Consider the following 12,635-nt stretch of genomic DNA (forward strand, 5'->3'; position numbering starts at 1 on the left):
TATTTAAAGTCAGCACTTTTGCTTTCCCCTTCCAGCACACTTTCCTCCCGCCCTTACATGACCTACTTGAAACAGTGAGTTTTAACTTAGACTTGATGAGAGGCAGCTGGTGTTCTGCGTTTCCCTCAGGAACCATAAACACTGAATGTAATCAGGACCCTGGAGGCTGTGACACCAGTCAAAATGGGGAAGTGACTACAGCCACAGAAGCAGGGAAGGAGCCAGACGAGTCCAGCTCTGGGAAGGATGGGGTGCCCCTGACACTCGCCCTGGGAGCAGAGGACAAGGATGTGGAGCTTCGGGGTGCGTGAGTCCGCGGGGTACGCTGCAGTGCTGAGCGGGAGGGCCCATTCCACATACAGAAGCTGCCTTCAGAAAGCAGGTTTCCTTCTGTCCACCCTCTATTCCCAGGTGCTTCTGCTAGACAGTGGGCCCAGTCACCCCTCACTCGGGGACCCACACTACATTTGAATGCAGTGATTTCTCTGTCCATGTATGCATTCTGCATCAAAGCAAGTGAGAGGCATCGGCGCCTGCTTGGCACAGATATCAGAGAGTAGTTTCTATATCCCTAGCCCACCGTGTCTGACATGGAGCTTAGCAGTCATGAAAGAGTCGACGCTGCCGGAAGCTTTGCTTTTGTCCTGGCACCGGCCTTTCCAGAGAGCAGGGTGGGGAGGGAACACTCTGCTCAGTTCTCGTGGAGCCAGTACTTGTGTGTGGCACAATCTGTGTCATATGCAGTGTTCTCTGAGGTTTCTTCTGTAGGCAGAGGGTGAAAACTTAGACTTGATGGCTACAGAATCTCTACCATGTGCTTCTTCCTCTCTCTCCCCCACCCCTTAACAATGCACCAACCACACTACCACACTCAACCAGAAAGCATGGAAAGACTTGTTGTACATGGTCTGTTCGAATGTCACAGTGCCCCATTCCGTGACTTTAAGGACCAGACTTTACCATAACACTGAGTGGCTGATTGACAATTATCTGCCTATGACAGGGAGGTGCATTTTTTGTCACACTGACTAACCAGATAGTTGTTAGACTCTGGTGAGGTGTGGTTTACCAAGGGATCAGTTATTTAAAATCATGTCAACACCCAATTATCATAGATTGGAGATTGATTGTTCCCTTTAAAATAATGCACATTGATCTATTTCTGAAATTCTCCTCACCAAACATAGATAGGCTTTTTTAAATCAGTCCCTGGTGCTGATTGTTAGTGAGCCAGTGTTCTTTGCGCTGCTTCTGGAAAACACAAAGCAAAGCTCCAGGAAGAGCACCCACACTAGCAAGGATGTCATTGTCACTACTCAGCTCTGCCCCAGGTGTGGGGACCACCCTCACAGTGACTGTGGTCCCTACACTGCAGACAACCTCTTCCTGGAGAAGGCCCTGGAGCTCGCCAAGCGCCACGCCAACGCTCTCTTTGACTATGCAGTCACGGGGGACGTGAAGATGCTGCTGGCCGTCCAGCGCCATCTCACCACAGTGCAGGATGAGAACGGCGACAGGTAAGCTGGACCTGGCGTGGTAAGGGTCATCCCAGGGCTGGGGAGTGAAGGAGGTGTTGTAGAAGTGATTGATAAATATCGCAGGTGTTTAGGTAAAAGAGATGCTGCCACGAATCCCCATTCTGGAAGTAACACGGTGCCAGATCTGGTGAATAAAGTAGATGAGAACAGTGTCGCACTTTTATGAGCCTGCCTTTCTTTTGTTAGGTGGTGCACAATGGTGGCAGCCGCCACATTTTTTACCATATTGGTGTTCTGTTAGAGCTGCCGAGCTTGCATCGTCCACCTCCACCCCCACACCACACCCCATTCCTGCAAGTGCAACATAGAGCCACCTGCTTCCTTTCTAAAACAGTTGTCTTCATCCTTTCATTGTGACTTCTAAAGCCATCTCAAAAGCCTGTAAAAATAACAAGGGACAGGAGCCTTCAGATTCCAGGCTTATCCACAACTTTCCAAAAATAGCGTGCACAGGGCTCAGGCCTTTTTTGTGGCTGAACTCCTGGTGCCGTCTTCTAAGTTACAAATGGCAGCCTGATCTGTAGAAAGGGCTGTCCCAGGGATTCAAGCAGAGACCTTTTTCTCTGTCCTCACAGCATAACTGAGGATATGGTGAGACTACTGGCCTCCTGCTGGTGCCACAAATGGCACAAGATACATTTAGAGCTTTGTAATCCAGGTGGTGATCTATAGCATGTGACCACAAGAGACAGCAGTCCACCCAGAGGGACTGCCGCATTGCCAGGGACAGTTTAAGGCCCTGTCACATGGATGCATCCAAGGAATATGGGCAGGCACATGTCAGCAGTGTGCGATGTCCAAGGGACCCAGGGACATGACTCCCATGGGTACATGGAAAGGGAAGCACATCTGGTCAGGACCTGGACACCCCAACAGGCTGACGGGGGCCTTCCTACCTCCGCATAGGGCCCCAGACACATGCAGCTGCTGGAAGAGGCACTTGGGGAGCTCAGTGAAAGTTCTCTTGAGAGTGTAGACAAAGGACAGCTTGGGGTGTGACTGGTTTCCCTCAGCTCATGTCACCTCTGGGTGACAATCTGAATTCTGGGGTCATTAGTCTTGTGGAAAACAAACCAAGAGAACATACCAAGTCTCTGGGTCTGGGTAGTTTCCCAAGGACAGGGGCAGCAGGGGAGGTGGGGAGCTGCTGCTAGGAGATGCTCACTGCTCAAGGAAGTTTTCAGACACCCTGCCATCTGGCCTCCATCTAGCTCAAGAGCCTCCTGTCTGCGTCAGATGTCAGGCTGCTCAGAGGTCACCTACCAGTGTCCCGATTCATGGGGCAGGGATGAAACCCTAAAGCTGCTCTTCTGAAAATGCTCCCAAGCAGTGAAACCAAAGCTCCTTCTGAGACCTACCTACTCGAGGGGTCCTTGTGTTCTCAGGTGCAGGGTGGCATATGTGTCCCTCTTGCAGGATGGTCAGGGTGAGGACTGTCCAACCCCATGTCACCTCTGCTCAGAGCTACAGGACCCTGATGAGTTAGGTTACACCTCAGCTCCTTCCATCAAACATGAGTGATGACAGGATTCCCTTCCTCCAAAGAGGTTGGGATAACTTCAGTCGAATGCTTAGCACAGTGTGGTAACTAGAGATACTCAACAGTCTCTCCTTTATTGATGATTGAATTATTTCAAGTTAATAGGTGCTTATAGCAGGAGGGACAGCCCAACGTTTCAGAGCTCATTGCCATTGCACCCCAGGTCTCCTTGTTCCACTGTCCCTCCTGGCAGCTGCAGAGAGCTCAGTCCCACAGCACAGGGGTGGGAAGAGGGGACAGCGCCCCTCTGACACTGGGAGTCTAGGGGAGCACTCAGGGTGGATGGTGTGAACTGACAGCAGTAGCCATCCAGGAGGACAGGAGCAGCCCTCCAGGGGCACACTGGAGGCAGCGTGGCTGCTCCCACAGCACTGCACTTGAGTGTTCCTTTCCTGAGAATCAGCACGGCACTGTGACTTGGAGGCGGGCGGTGAACTACATCTTCCTGAGCAGTTCCTGGTGCAGGCTTTCAGTGTGCAAGCACCAGCTGTGTGTCAGCAAGGTCGAGGAAACAGGAGAAAGCACCTGTGAGACCAGCACAGAGGTGGCACTGGGACTTGAGTGTGGGTCCCCTCGAGTGTAACCTCTGGGGCCACATGTGGACACCCCGCCCCCGGGCATGGGTCAGCTCTAAGGACATTGCACATGTTTGGAATAAGTCTGGGCTGAGTCCACCAGGGGGTACAAGAGCCGTGCTGTCTTGGAGTCTGATCATTTCTTCAAAATTTCTTCCTTGGTTCACAAACACCTTAGTAAGTTTTCTGTGCTGTTCCCGTTCCAGTGTCCTACACCTCGCTGTCATTCACCTCCACCCACAGCTCGTGCGAGATCTGTTGCAGGTGACATCAGGTCTGATTTCTGAGGACATCATCAACATGAGAAATGACCTCTACCAGGTAAGCAGAAATTAGCAGTAGCAAAAACACCACCAGACCTCTTTGGAGGTAGATCCAAAAGGCTGCTGAATGGGAACATTATGTTATAGGTCAGAACCCTTTGATATGTGGGTAAAAGTCACCGGACACGGAAATTCAACATCTTGAAGTTGTATTTTAGAGGGAGAATCTAGAATTAAAATGTCACATCTATTGAAAAACATAAAGTTGAAAAATATTAAGCTTGAGAAACCCATCCTTTATCAGAATATTGAGGTCTCCTGAAATGTAATTCAACAACCCCAACACCCCGTATCTATTAAACACAGGGGGTGAAATCAGAACATGAGATGAAAGGCATCTTTCCATAACAGAGACAGCTCCAGGTGAGGGATGGCGGGGACCAGTGCATTGGCCACGCCAGGCTGGCCCAGCAGTGAGCTGCGCCACCTCTGCACAATGCAGAGAAAAGTTAGCAGGCACCCCAAGTGGCTGCCTGGCAGCTCGTGCAAGGTTTAGGGTGACGCAGAGGCTGAAATGGCTTGGCAGGACAGAGGCCAGGGCACAGAGCACCCTGCACGAGCCCTCAGTCCTTAGAACTTCCGATCTTTCCTACAGTCTCACTATAACCATCTCCCAGGCCTGCGAGGTTGGTGTGCAGGGACCCCAAAGGAGGCGCACATGCCTCTCATTTCAAAAGTATGGCCAGCTCTTGATTTTGGTTTTTCTGTGTTTTCGGGGTGCTGGTGTGGGAACCTAGAACCTTGACCAGGGCAAGCACAGGTCTGACATCTAAATGCACCTCTGGCCCACTCCATTGTTGATGATATGAATCATTTTTCTTCTCTTGGTTGAAAATTAAAATAAATTTTAATTATTTTAAAGAAATCAATGTTCATTTATTTTAGCTTTAAAGGAAATTACTAAATTATCTTCCTTATTTTTACTTCCACATATTAAAATGTGATTTAAAAGCCCATGCCACTGCTGAGTACACTCAGTGGGTTTCTTCTGGGAGCAGGTATTTCCTGGTCAGGAAGGTAACTTTCTCACTAAAGACCAGGCAGCAGCCAGCTGCTCCAGCTGTTTGCTTCACTTTCCTGCAAAGGAATCAGGTTGGGGACTTTTCACTGGCTCACGAAAACCCTGTGATGCAGCCTGATTTTATACTTACATTTAAGGGATTCTTATCTTTCAGCTTTCATGCCATTTAGGGGGCTGGTGGCATTTGGAAAGCCACTTGGCTCAAGAAGCTTGATTCACCCAGATTCCTAGACTGTTTTGTTTTGTTTAAACTGTCACAAGTATGTGAATAAAACTAGGACTCATGGCTTCTCAGGCCTCCTTCCAAAGACTACTCTCCAGCCTGGCCTGATGTCCCGTTCAAGGAAGTTCTTGCTTTTCTGTGTTTAAACAGAACCTGCAGGGGACACAGCTCCACAGGACAAGCGACTGCAGTTCGTTCAATGTGGAAGTCCTCTCTGTGTCATTGGGTTAGCTGTATGGAGGCTCCAGGGTGCTAGAGTGAAAGCTGAAAGCCCCACTGTGGCCACTTTGTCCTTCTGATTTGGGGACCTTGGGCAGAACACAGCTCCACTGTTCCCAACTCACATCCCTCTGGTTCTTGGCAGGGACTGTGATTCCCTGGGATGTCTTCTCAGACACACATGTGTGCATGTACTCACACATACACATGTGAGCCCACATACACATATACCCAGTGACAACTTTGACCTGAGAAATTACTAAGATTAGGGACTCTCTTAAAGAGTATCTGATGGTATCATTCTGGACCAAAGAGTATACAGTTCTTTAAGTCATGTGGATTATTTGGCAATTATCTTAAACATCCTCCCCAAATTCCCTCCACTAATCTTAGCACATTTCTGTGGCCATCTGTCATGATCAAATCCTTTTCCCACCCACACTAGAGACACACTCAAAATAGTCCACATGCACAGAGTTAAGCGTTTTTGAAAATCCTCCGTCTAAGCCATGTGTCCTCCTCTTTCCTCTCCTTCACCCAACGTGGACAACCAGCCAGGGTTTTTGATTTGAACTGTTTTGTGTGTTGTTTGCACCCAACATTATCAGGGGGTGTAGGTGCATGTGTTTTTCTTTTATGTTTTAGCCAGTATATTTATGAATATACTGACATCTGTGGCTCTTAAAACAGTGCAAAAGGCTACATATCAGGAAGTCAGAGTGGCTCTCCCTGCAGAATACAAGTCCTTCCCATTATGCAAACACGGAATTTCTGTGTCTGCTGGGGTGGGATTTCTGTAGGTATTGGCTCAATACCCTTGTGCATAGATGTGATTCCCGGCACTGGACACTTGGCCTCTTCTGCCTTCCCTCCTTGGTGCGCAGTCCTGCAGAGAACAGCCATACCCAGGTCCACCCCCGCCCCCAGGTTCAGGTCAAAAGCTCACTCGGGATTCCACGCAGTAATGCCCAACACTGGCTCTTGCAGAAGATCTGCCCGGGGCTCACACTCAGACACAGCATGCAGGCCCACTGTGTCACCTTCCAGGAGCAGTGCTGAGGCTCAACCCAAGGCCATAGAAAGCCTTGGTGGCACTACAAGAGAAAATTAAAGAACAAAACTCTTATGCTAAGAAATTTTCATATGGTGTGAGTAGAATGGTACTAGAACTAAAGTTAATTCCTAATTTCTGAGCAGTGTATCTTACTATTCCTGCTATCATTTACTATCTTATTTACTCTCCACTTCCCATTTCTCATAGCATTTCCAAAAACAGATTAGCAAACAGCCTTTGATGACAGATTTGTTTCTAAGAGGAAAGCTCTTGGCAGTAACACCAAAAGTTTTGAGGACATGATTCCAGAGAGAGATAAGAAGAATTACTGGAGGAGCCAGGGAGATGGTTCAGTAGTGCTTCCCTGGCAAGCGCAAGGGCCTAAGTTCAATCCCCAGTTCCACCAAAAAAAAAAAAAAAAGAGTTACTGGAGGTGGGCAGGGGGGCATCCTGTTCCTGCTGTCAAGTAACCTCTGCCACTGAGATTTAGATGACTGGGCATCATTCACCCTCCCAGTTTCTGAACACCATGGCACCTACACCAGTGAGAACACTGGTGGCTCTGCTGCTTTAGGCAGCCACTGCTCAGGAAAGGGGCTTCAGGCAGAAAGTCACTGGACAGGCTAGATCGCAGAGCTAGGGTCCTGGGAAGCAGACAGATTTGCATGAAAAATGTCACTGTCCTCTCTCAGGGACCTCCATTCTTTGAAAAATACCTTTGTGGTTGTGTTTGCCCTGCTTCTTTTTTTTTTTTTTTAAGAGAACAAGATTTTATTTCTCAAATGCTTGAATCAAGTAGATTCCCTTCCCCATCCTGAAGCACACCATCAGCAGAAGTAATCTAACAAATTAAAACTACATAGTCTATACATTCAACCGATTCCACAGCTTGTACTGCAATAAAAAAAAAAAAATTAAGTGACCAAATCCTCCAACCTTGAAGGTACAGAAGGGTAAAGCTCTCCATTATTGCCTTGCGTATTTTTGAAGACACAGTTTTCAGATCATCTCTCTGGCAATCGCAGAAGCTTTCATCACATAAGCATTTTATTCATGAAGTGCCAGCAAAGCCAGTTTTAGTTTCATCTGAGTGGCCTTGACCTGGTTGTACATATAGAACCCTGTAACACCTTTTGTGAAATGGGGGTAGTAGGGAAATTATAATGATTGGTCTTATGACACTGGTCCCTGGAAGAGTTTTGTTTTGTTTTTTTAATTTAGTAAGCTTGTTTTCTGTGTCAGGAGAAAACGTTGGCACCTTCGTGAATGGTTTCTATTGGGTTTACTTAAATTCTTTTATCAAACCATATCCTTGATTTAATTTGCTAATGTGATCAGCCAGAGACAGATTCTTACTAGAAACCCAAGAAAACTCAACTTAGTGCTAGATGAGTTGAAAATATTATGGCAAATGTATCAAGAAGTGTACTTTGATTTAATATAATTGGCTTACATTTTTTAGTCTGTTAGTCTGGCTGTTAATCTGCATCTATAATTAATTTGACAAAGTCTTTAAAATAAATCAGTAAATCTGATGCTGGCAAAAGAAAAAAAAAAAAATCAACAGTCAGTCTGTGATAGAAACCAAGCCATGCAGAAATCATCCTATGAGTCTAATGATGGAGGGACTATATGTTGGTCCAGTCTGAATGCTTCAGCAGCCAGTGGAAGGAAAGCATGAGCCCCTTTGCAGAAGTCATAGACCCTAGGGACAGGAGACGACCTGGCAGTGAGGCTGCATCCAGAGTAGCCCAGCCACAGACAAGCCCGTTCTCCCACCCTCCATCCACACAGACGCCCTTGCACTTGGCGGTAATCACGAAGCAGGAGGATGTGGTGGAGGATCTGCTGCAGGCTGGAGCCGACCTCAGCCTACTGGACCGCCTGGGCAACTCTGCACTGCACCTCGCCGCCAAAGAGGGGCAGGACAAAATCCTCAGCATTCTGCTCAAGCACCAGAAGGCGGCGCTGCTAATGGATCAGCCCAACAGGGAAGGTAGGAGGCCGGCCGCCAGCGCAGCCGCTCTTCTCGCTTTCTGAGCCAATGCACAGCATTGACCATTGCGCCTCGCGTGACTTTCACCCAGAGTTGTCTCTTTAGTCACCTACAGTTGGCCGAGTCTTGTGGGTGACCTGTTTCTCTCCGTAACACTTTCTCTTCACGGTAGTTTGGGATGGTTACTCAGGAACAAAAGTAGAGACTCATGCTGTGCGTGATGCCTCATGCGTGACGCCCTGTGCGTGACTTCACAGGTCTCAACGCCGTCCATGTCGCGGTGACTAGCAACAGCCTTCCATGTTTGCTGCTGCTAGTGGCTGCCGGCGCCAATGTCAACGCCCAGGAACAGAAGTCAGGACGCACGGCGCTGCACCTGGCCGTGGAGCAGGACAACGTGTCCCTGGCGGGCTGCCTGCTCCTCGAGGTGAGCGGTTCAGCTGCATGGGTGCTAGGGCAAATCCTGGTTGGTAGCTTCAGCTGGATTTAACAGTTCCTCATTGGGCTTCGAGCCACATCTCATGTATCCCCTTCCCAGCCCAGCCGCTGTCTCTGAGAGGTCTGCAGCCCTAGGGCTGGGGCAGTGCAGACTGGGAGGTGGGGACAAGATGAGAGACCCTCTGAGCCTCTTGTATGGTGGGTCTAGGGTGAAGCTCATGTGGATAGCACCACCTATGACGGGACCACACCGCTACATATCGCAGCCGGGCGAGGCTCCACCAGGCTGGCTGCACTGCTCAAGGCTGCAGGTAAGGAGCTGGGGTCCTGGTGGACAGTGCATACCCCTGGGCAACTTGGCTGTGGAAGAGCGATGGGTACCAATGGTTTGGGTAGATGACTGTCGTGTGGCCTGCCCTGCTGAGCTGCCATCTGGACTTGCAGTCCCGCTTCACCACCACAACCATATTTGCTTCCATTCTGATTCTCCTGTTTGCTTCCGGTTTGGGCTGCTTCACCCAACTCCCAGAGGAAATTCTCCAAGTAGAGTTCAATTCCATATAGAATGCTCAGTGGTGCCAGTCTCCACTGGTGTCACAGTCCCAAGGGAAGTAAATCTCTGATGTAGACACATCACTGGGACAGAGCAGACAGCCATGGACAGGGAGTCATTGAGCTTGGTCCTGCCCTCCCTGCACCTCTGACCTGTATGCTGCAACCTGCAGCATTCTCCACCTGTGTCTCCCACTGTGCTCGGAACCACAGGTGTCTTCAAGTGAGCCTGTGTCCTGTGGATGTGGAAGACCACTGGCTCACCTCAGTCCCTGCAGTTTTGGGTGCATAGAACCTTTCCACTGCCCTCACACTCGGACCTTCTGATTTTGTCTTAAAGTTTTAGGAAAGTGAATGCCTCATAAATCCAAGCAATCAGAGCACAGCAAGGTATCATCTCAGATATGCTAGAGCTTTTTCCCTTAAGAGGAACCTATTTTTCTGACTTGCAGAGTTGGGCTCCAGATCAGGAGCAGCCTTTTCTCCTCTGTCAATTTTGGCTTTTCTTGGCTGGGAGGTCCTGGACTCAGCACACCTGAACCATTGTGGAGGTCTCTGGTTACTCTAAAGAAATGTCTTCAGACTGAAAGCTATAACCCTTCCACAGAAGTCAGGCATGGTGCCACACACCTGAAAACCAGAACACTCTTGGCAGAGGCAGGAAAATTGTCGCAAATTCAAGGCTGGTTTGCGCTACATAGAGAGTCCCTGTCTAGAAACCACAAGACTTCACACTGGTGGACACAATATGGCTAAGTAGAGGGAGAGCCTCATCCAGAGCTACTGAGAGAGATTCAGCTAAATACAGGTAACTGGAAGAAACAGGAGGGACATGCACCCTGGAACTAAAATCAATCTGACATAAGAGACATAAGAGATCATGCCAAACATAGATAAGGGACTTAGCAAAACGGCAAGCCAGCCCACCTGGCTGCTGGTGGGTCATCGGATTGGGATGACCACCCCCCATACTTAAAATCTTAAAAGAAGAAGAAAAAGAAATATATTAAAATAATGTGGCTGTATCAAGCCATACAGGATAGACTCAGGATATAAGGCCACCTGCCTCTTCTGCCTTTCTCCAAACAGAAGATGCCATAGTCCAGCAGTAAATTCTGCCAACAGGAACTGCTGTCTCCTTAACAATTGGTTATGTTTTCTTTTCTTTTGTCTTTCTCCTCATCATTTCTATGCACCAGAGCTCTAACTGGAACCACCAGGAATAAGATTAAAGACTACAGGGGTGCATAATGAATGGAACAGCTAACTCTTTTTCTATGACCTGTGAAACTCCTTTCCCCTGTGATCTGTGGTTAGAGAAGCAGGAATTAAACAGCCCTACACCTTGGGACTGTGCAGCCCCAGGCTGTCCTCACAATGCCAGGGATAGAAGCAGAAAGGCACTCCACAGTACCCCTCACCATCTCACCTGAGGAAGTTACAGACAACAGCAGAGGCAGGTGACCATGGCAGCAAAACTTTTAAAGCAGTTAATGAATGGAAATTTAGCAGCCACCTCAGGAGAGGAGTAAGAACTGGAACTGAGCAGCCTTGGACTGCAGTGGCAGCAGCAGAGGACCAGACTGTATCTCAGCATCCCACCCCACCCTGTAATAAATGACTTGAGAGGGCAGAGACTTGCCAGGGAAAGAGGAACACAGAGGGCTGAGCAAGGACTGGGAGGAGCCAAGGTGCACGAACTGGAAACAGTACCCTGTCTCTATCTGAAAACAGTAGAGCAACTGTTAGAGAAACTCTACGAAGAGAAACAGGGCAATGAGTGAGAGGCCATAAGAGACATACAGAAATTCCTGGCTGAAGACTCTGGCCCCAGGCCTCCACATCTGGATGCCAAGGTCGGCATCAAATCTAGTACAGACTCTACTGCAGGCTGGGCCATGTTATCCAGGTAATTTTTGACCCTTGGTGGACACCAGAGGAATTTCCTCCTCCTTCTCTTCCTTCTCTTCCTTTCCCTCCTTCCTCTTTCTCTTCTTTTTTCTGGTTTGTATGCCATTCCTTGTCCTTTTTTTTTTTTTTTGTCTTTATGTTTTTGTTCCAATCTATTCTTTCACCCTTTCCTCAATTTATCTGTCTAGACTTAATCATATTTTCATGAGTGAATAGCCTCTCTAAATTTTATGCTCAGCTTCAGTAATCCCTTGCTTACTCCTTCATGCTTTCTTCTGCCCTTTTCTCTAGTTTCCCAGAACTTGCATGATCACCCTTCATCCTCCAGCCTGGTTTCTGCTTTATTTCATTTCAGTTTTCTCTATTTTGTCCACTAATCCTCTTAAATTTCTCCACCACAAGGTACAAGCACTCTACAAATGGGTAAGACTTTGCATACAAGCTCCCAGTTCACAACTGGTTCTGTTAGATAACTGCAGGTCTTACATCTATGGTTAAAGGTACAAAACGAATAGTTATCACAATTTGTCAGTTTCTGAACTGTGCATGATGCTGTTATCAGTGTTAATTATACTTCTTTAGCTAGGATCATACCTGTTTTAATTAGTTGTCACTTCTGGAACAACACAGCGAAGTTCTGGGGTAGTAACCTCACCACACCCTACCACCAAAGGACTAGGAACTGAGCCAAACAGGTACCAGCATCTCACTTTTAATTAATTGGAAAGGTAGGTCTTGGGACAGACACAAATAAAGAACCTCTTGCACACAGAAGACATCCTGAAGAATAAACCTTGATACTAGTGATGTAGCTCCCTACCACAAAAACTTACAAAGATCAACACAGAAAACAAAATGAAAACTTCTGAAATAGAAAATAGCAAAACACACAAGCAAAATGCAACCTCAGACTGCCAGCCCACCCTGAAGGAGTCCAGGAGACAAAAGGGATAAAGGAAAATGGAAGAGACACACCTGACATTTCTGAAATGATAGCAACCAAAGTAAAGAGGCAAAACTCCTTGAGGCTACAGAGGAATTCAGATCAGAAATAATTGCTCAGGTAAAAAAATAAATGTCAGTGTTTATATAGGAATTACTTAACAAATCTAGATTTTAAAAAATAGATGATGAGAGGAAAAGGATGGAAACTCTGAATAATAAATATAGGAAAGAAATAGAGTTCATGAAACTGATTCAAACAAATATCCAGGAAATTAAAAATTCCATTGAAAGCTAGGAAAA

At 47.6% G+C, this 12,635-nt stretch overlaps 1 protein-coding gene across 2 annotated transcripts in view; it reads left to right on the forward strand.

The window, feature by feature from the left end:
* Window positions 1-12,635, forward strand: part of LOC101577398 (nuclear factor NF-kappa-B p105 subunit) — a 34,360-nt gene that overhangs the window by 9,466 nt on the left and 12,259 nt on the right. For both annotated transcript variants that reach the window (XM_023703888.1, XM_023703887.1), the window contains exons 6-11: window positions 130-303; window positions 1,376-1,517; window positions 3,860-3,974; window positions 8,288-8,489; window positions 8,747-8,916; window positions 9,136-9,238. In XM_023703888.1, coding sequence (XP_023559656.1) covers window positions 130-303; window positions 1,376-1,517; window positions 3,860-3,974; window positions 8,288-8,489; window positions 8,747-8,916; window positions 9,136-9,238 — 906 coding nt within the window. The remainder of the gene's footprint in view (window positions 1-129; window positions 304-1,375; window positions 1,518-3,859; window positions 3,975-8,287; window positions 8,490-8,746; window positions 8,917-9,135; window positions 9,239-12,635) is intronic.

This window comes from Octodon degus, unplaced genomic scaffold (genome assembly GCF_000260255.1).
Source record: "Octodon degus isolate 3935 unplaced genomic scaffold, OctDeg1.0 scaffold00183, whole genome shotgun sequence".
Lineage (NCBI taxonomy): Eukaryota > Metazoa > Chordata > Mammalia > Rodentia > Octodontidae > Octodon > Octodon degus.